The sequence below is a fragment of the Bufo gargarizans genome, chromosome 8, assembly GCF_014858855.1.
Source record: "Bufo gargarizans isolate SCDJY-AF-19 chromosome 8, ASM1485885v1, whole genome shotgun sequence".
Taxonomy (NCBI): Eukaryota; Metazoa; Chordata; class Amphibia; order Anura; family Bufonidae; genus Bufo; species Bufo gargarizans.
Window position 1 is genome coordinate 135,665,106 of NC_058087.1, and position 6,785 is coordinate 135,671,890.

The 6,785-nt window shown below is 43.9% G+C and overlaps 1 protein-coding gene across 1 annotated transcript; it reads right to left on the reverse strand.

Moving 5' to 3' along the window:
* Positions 1 to 807: 807 nt before the first annotated feature.
* Positions 808 to 6,303, reverse strand: LOC122945290 (parvalbumin, thymic CPV3-like). The gene is made up of 4 exons (XM_044304324.1): positions 6,243 to 6,303; positions 5,628 to 5,760; positions 4,134 to 4,243; positions 808 to 833 (listed from the first exon to the last, which is right to left on the reverse strand). The coding sequence occupies exons 1-4, from the start codon at positions 6,301 to 6,303 to the stop codon at positions 808 to 810; spliced, it is 330 nt and encodes a 109-aa protein (XP_044160259.1).
* Positions 6,304 to 6,785: the final 482 nt, after the last annotated feature.

Sequence of the window (6,785 nt, forward strand, 5' to 3'; positions counted from 1 at the left end):
GCGTACCTGTACGCCCTGTGTCCTTAAGGGGTTAAAGGGAATCTTTCACTGGGATTTTGTGTATAGAGCTGAGGATATGGGCTGCTAGATGGCCGCTAGCACATCCGCAATACCCAGTCCCCATAGCTCTGTGTGCTTTTATTGTGTAAAAAACCGATTTGATACATTTGCAAATTAACCTGAGATGAGTCCAGCGTAAAGGAGCCCAGCACCACCCCACATCTTCAGAATCTCCTCCTTGCTCTCCGACGTCAGAAAGCTAGAGCGCCGTAATCTCGCGATGCGCGAGCTAGCGCATGCGCAGTGTTCTCATAGTGTTCTTTCCCTGTGCTGCATTCAGCCTTTGCGGACAAGAATAAAACATGTTCTATTTGAGCCACGGCAAGTTTGGGGCCGCGCTCCAGAAATGCGAATGTGGAGAGCACATAGTGTGCACTCCGCATCCATTCCTGCCCCATTGAGAATGAATGGGTCCGCACCCGTTCCCGATATTGCGGAATGGATGCGGACCCATTTGCGGACGTGTGAATGGACCCTTACACTGATTTTGTGGTGACAGGTTCCCTATGCAGATCAATAAGCAGTGTGACACAATGACATATAAGGTGTATAAGGTGTTTTATTGATCCAGCAGTACATTCAGTGACTTCAATACACTTCACATGAAACAACTGCCTATTTTGTTAGATCCAGCAGGCTGACTCCTTCGCTTCTTTGCTGGTGAGTAATATGGATGTGGTGTGATGCGCCCCTCATTACGGCCCCTTCCTTGTTTCACTGTGTGAACGCCCGGAGTCCACATTTCACTTAAGAATGAACCATTTCTTGGAACTCTACAAGCATAGTAAGACAGGGGGTTTCCATCATTAATCAACATTATGGCATAACAATCATATAAACGTTATAAAACTTTACAAAAGGTTAAAAAGAGCCCCATAGCTTAACTTACTGCGCCCCCCACCCAGTCTTTCATGCATTCATCAATCTCTACCAGGCAACGCAGAACGCAAACCTCAATGCCGCAGTTCTCTGATAAATTTAGATTTTTCTTTTAAGTAGAAGAAATTTTAATAAAAAAAAAGTTATAACAACAAAACATTGCTCTCCACCTCAACCGCTTAAATGGTAGAAAAAAGTGGAACAGGCGCTTCACAGCTATGGCACTGATTACACTGACACTAATAAATCTGCTTCTCCTCTATTACAAAGCTCTTTGCCTGCAGCCACCACTAGGGGGAGCTCATTTCATAGGAATTGATATACTTACCATTCATTCCTTTGCACTGACCTCCACCTAATCACCTAATCACCTAATGGACACTACTTTTCTTGCCTGGAGAAAAGAGTTCAGCGTCGACCCCCCCCCCACCCCCCCTTCTTGCCCCAGGCTCCATAGCAGTCGCCTAGTCTCCCTACATTGAAGGTACGCGACTGGCCCAAGTAGAGAGTAGCTACAAAGACCATGGTTTGGTCTGGAGGACCCATCACATCCTTGCATGTTTTGGACAGCTCATTGCTTTCAGTGGTGTGGGGATTTGCTCTGGTAGACAGGTTTAGCGGACGCAGTATAGAGGCAAGGAACCAGGTTGTAAATCAAACTTCAGTGTTTTATTCACACTCAGCAACACATAATAGTATTGGTGCTTGTTCACACACAGCAAAAACAAAACAATGTTAACCTGGAATCCTAGGTGTCGGTTCACACCTGGCTGAATGCTCAGCCACACAATAGTTCACTGGCAGGCTTCCAGGCGGCCAGCACGCCTGTTTGCCGTCTTCAGCCTAGAGGACTCCACAGCTTCACTGTCAGATGGAGGTAGATCCACACCACCTGATAGTGCTGACTGCATTTATGAGCCTGCCAAGACCCGGCCTGGAACGTGGGGAATAGCCATCCACCCAGCACTTTGGCTACTCCCAGTAAGAGCCGTCCTGGATCAGCCTTACAGCCATACTAAACAGCTGAAGTGTCAGACTGCAATCTGCAATAATGAAACTTCGGGGGTAAAAACGTCTCTTACCTCACCGAGGCCAGGAACCTCGGTGACACGTACCGACCATCAATGATGGCTCCTTGTTCCTTCTTATAGTGGTTATTGTGTAATATACAATTTTCCCTCTGGTGGCGCTGCAGGAGAACTTAATATTTTCTGACAGGTTGCCCCACATTTTACAGCTCGTCACTGGGGGCTTAATTTAAATTTTTATAAGAAAAACGTATTTCCATAGTGACCTAACCCCGTGACTGTAAAATATTATATGTTAGCATTCTAGGCTGGGCCTCTTTCATAAGATTCATCATGGTTCAATCCAGTAATAAATGTTACATATTTTACACAGTCTGGTGGTTGTACAAAACTATAACATCTGGCTATACCACAATATGACTAGGGATGAGCGAATCAACTTCAGATGCTTCATCCAAAGTCGATTTGTATAATACTTTGGAATACTGGACAGAGCGGGAGTACAGTAATAATTCACAAAGTTATTACATGAAGTCTAGCAATACTTTGCAAAGTAATAACTTCGGCTCATTACATTCTAATACTGTACGGCGCTCCCGCTCCGTACAGTATTACAACAAAGTATTATGCGAATCGACTTCGGATGAAGCATCCGAAGTCGATTCGCTCATCCCTAAATACGACAATAAAGGGGTTCTCCAGGATTTTGAAATTAATGATGTATCCTCAGGGTAGGCCATAAATATCAGATCAGCCAGGGTCCGACTCCTGACACTCCCGCCACTGTATAAAGAGGCTGCAGCACTGCGTGAGCGCGTATGCCTCTTTCTAGGCCATGTGATGTGACGTTCATCGGTCACATGGCCTAGGTGCATCTCGGTCCCATTCAAGTGAATGGGCCTGAGCTGCAATACCAAGCACAGCCAATATGCGGTGCTATGCTTGGTAAGCTGCAAGGAAGGCTGCTGCGCTCACCAGAGATCCCGTGAGCGCCTTGACTTCCTCCAACAGCTGACTCCTGGCAGCCCCACCAATCTCATATCATTGGCCTATCAAGACGGGCCTTCAATATTAAAATCGCGGAGAATCCCGTTAAATTCTGCCCTCCAGGCACTACAACAGAGGAGGGTAAATATTACCAATGTGCACTGCCAAATGGAAAAAAACGTTATCGTTAGAGATGAGCGAATTTCATGTTATGAAATTTGTTCATGCTTCGTTTGGTGGTAAAAGCAGAATTGCGTTATGAATTCCGTTACCACGGACCATAACGCAATTCTATAACAAAATGCCTTTAGAAGCATTCCGTTATTCATTCCGTCATAATAGAAGTCTATGGGCTGCAAAACGGATCCGTCCCGTTTCCGTTATGCAGGAGAAGACTTTTGCAGTCCATAGACTTCTATTATGACGGAATGAATAACGGAATATCTCTAAAGGAATTTCTTTATGCATTCCGTCATAGACTTGCGTTATGGTCCGTGGTAACGGAATCCATAACGCAATTATGCTTTTACCACCAAACGAAGCGTGAACGAATTTCAAAATATGAAATTCGCTCATCTCTAGTTACTGTGTCTTCTTATTTTGGCCGGAAATGAGCATCTGCTGGGAGTCTCCACCATGGAGTTGAGGATCGCCCGGTTTTCATTCCAAAGGTCCATTTACACAAGATGATTAAGGGGCCGACCATCGGGAACGAACGTTCCTACAAACGCTCATTCGTTATAATTGGCCTGTGTAAATGTGCCACTGATGAACAGGCAAACGTTCCTTCATCTGTTGAAAGCATTATTGATGGGGACACCAAAATCATCGTTTTTTTGCAGCAGATCATGCTGTGTACATAGCACTCTGCTGCCCAGAATACATACAATCTCTGGGGACAAGCAGTAGCAATCGCTAGTCCTCATACAGGAGAGATGATTGCAGCATGTAAATGCAGCTCTCACCTCCTCCGACGAGCAGGCAAGTGGTTCTAGATAATTACCTGCTCAGTCAACCCATGTCAATGAACCTTTAGAAAGCATTGTCCAGATGGGACAACGTAGTATCAAATTAGACAATGTGAAAAATTTGTAGATGTGGCATTGGCTTGTCTCCACTATGTATCTTCATCATCACTGTGATGTTGGATTCACACTGAACTATCACTGTACTACTCACCATCAGCTCCAATTCTCCCATCATTATCATGGTCAGCAGCAAGCATAAATTCTCTAGTTTCTGTGGAAGTCAGTTCTCTTGCGCTTTGTTCAAAACGCTGAAGGAAGAACCTAGGGAAAACCCAAAAAACTTTTGAGCCTCTTAGTTAAAAAAATCTAAATCAAAAATAAATTCTACCAGGAGTTGATGTCATATCTGCTAGAGCTCCACCACCATCTTATGACAATCTGTACCACTAGAAGAAAGTCTGATGGGAGTCTAAAGCCAGCCATACACTTTGAATAGCTTTCCTCATGCTCCTGTTGGTTAAGTGTGCATGTTTCCACCATAAGGAGTAGGAACTAAGCCTCTGACAGTGACTTATCTCTCTTGAGAACAAAATGAACAGCCTTGTTAAAAATCCCACCCTTCTTTCCCTTACACCATCTCCGGTCAGGGCACAGTGGGGACACCCCTATACACATTTTGTAGTCAGATGGTCCAGCTAAAATTGGTGGGTTTAGCCCACAATCATCTCATGTGTATGGCCACCTTTAGACTACAGGGGCCTTCAGGTCTCCATTATAAAAGGAGACCAAGTTGTTCCTCAAAAGGTCATGGAGATCCAATGGCCAATGTGTGTGGTTGGGGGCTGTTGATTTCTGAGCACTGCCAATCAATTTCTGTGCTTGCTGAGGTTATTGTCTATGGAGTCGGCAGGGTTGTACTTTGTGGATAGATCTACTTTTTTGATTTGATGGGGCAGTCATTTCACTTTTTTTTTTTTTATAGGACCAACCACTTTAACTCTGTGGTTTCCATATCACGTGGAACACAAAAATGCCTGCACTTTGCATCTTCAGACAACTTTATTTTCATATTTTGTGTACGACACCCTGCAACTTTTACTGAATCTTATCCATTCCTTTATATCATTTGAAGAGTTTCTGTACAGATCATAAGTTTGACCCAAAAATTCCTTTAAGAAACTTCTTGTTCGTTATCTCCTACGTACAGTTTATGCTATTGGTACAAAGGTGGACTAGTACCGGTTTATAATGTCCTAAGCATGACACACATATGGCTACTTTCACACCCGCGTTTTAGACGGATCCATCATGGATCTGCAAAAACAGATCCGTTACAATAATACAACCGCATGCATCCGCCGTGAACGGATCCGTTTGTATTATCTGTAACATAGCCAAGACGGATCTGTCATGAACTCCATTGAAAGTCAATGGAGGACGGATCCGTTTTCTATGGATCCATCCCCATTGACTTACATTGTGTGCCAGGACGGATCCGTTTGGCTCAGCGTTTTGGTGTCCGCCTCAAGAGCGGAATGGTGACTAAACTGAGCCAAACTGATGCATTCTGAGCGGATCCTTTTCCATTCAGAATGCATTAGGGCAAAACTGATCCGTTTTGGACCGCTTGTGAGAGCCCTGAATGGATCTCACAAATGGAAAGCCAAAATGTGAAAGTAGCCTAATTAGCATCCTGATGGCTTACTTGAGCTCTTCCTCTTCGATGAACCCGCTCTGATCATTATCTAGAATTCGGAAGATGTCTTTCACTTGAGCAGCTGACTTTTTAGTAAGCCCACAAGTTTGGAAGAATTTTTTGAAATTGAAGGAGTCAGGAGCTAAAAATACAGAAAAGAACACCATTAGAGTTGTACCTCTACTTAAAGGCTATGTATACTTTCAGGGATATTTTTTACAATTGCTTTTTACTTTGATTGACTATGAATGCATTATACCCTAAAGCAACACGCCAGGTAAGTCTAGGTTCACATCACCGCTTTATATTTCCCTTGTTCTGCTCCATTATAGGATAGCACATAACTGAAACCAAAGGAGCTGAACAGACTCCATTGAATGCAATGGAGTACATTCAGTTTCCGTTCAGGACCCTGTTATTTTGATCCGAGACTTTGTTCCTGAGTTATGATACTTTTTCTTAATATGCATATTAGGCCTTTATTGCAATGGGGGCATCACCATTGCTCTTGTTGCACAAGAGCCCCCACTTCTTTCTATGGCCAGCCCCTCCCAGGCTGTTTTTCATTATTTCAACGACAGGCCAAAAAAATGAAATAATAATCTGGAAAAAATGTGACTTTACCTTGGCAGTCCCTTAGGGCAGCAGCGATGTCAGAAGCACTGAGGATATCGGTGAGGGTCATTTTGAATCTGTTAACGGATGTCATGAATGCAGGAAATAGAGTTAATAAACTATTGGTAGAATTGAACATTGACCTTATATTATGGGGAATATTGAAAGGAATACTTTTAGATGCCTGCCCAGCGAAAAGCAAACTCCAAGCAATCTGCTGGTATGGCCAGGGGTATAGCTATAGGGCAGTAATGGCGAACATTTGCAACCGAAAACCCACTCATTTATTGCAAAAGTGCCAACACGGCAATTGAACCTGAATACTACAGTCCAATATAGTATAACTTCCATGTACTTTATCATTTAGCTATAATAGCCTGCCTGCATTCAGTGCACTGCCGGTGCTGTACATAGTGCGCCCTGCGCTGATGAATGGCAGAAAAAGTCTAAGTCTAAGTTGTTTAAAGCCGTGGCTGTGCCAAGGAGGGAGATGCCCCTTCCTGGCTCCACTTGGAGGTGGGCGTCCACTTGCGGTTTAGCTTCATTCATGGA

Excerpts from the sequence above, each read along its gene's own strand:
- LOC122945290 (XM_044304324.1), bottom strand. The coding sequence starts at position 6,303 with ATGACCCTCACCGATATCCTCAGTGCTTCTGACATCGCTGCTGCCCTA. Across the intron at positions 4,244-5,627 it reads ATCGAAGAGGAAGAGCTCAA|GTTCTTCCTTCAGCGTTTTG; the intron begins GTAAGCCATCAG and ends GGTTTTCCCTAG. Across the intron at positions 834-4,133 it reads TGGGAGAATTGGAGCTGATG|AGTTCCAAGAAATGGTTCAT; the intron begins GTGAGTAGTACA and ends CTATGCTTGTAG.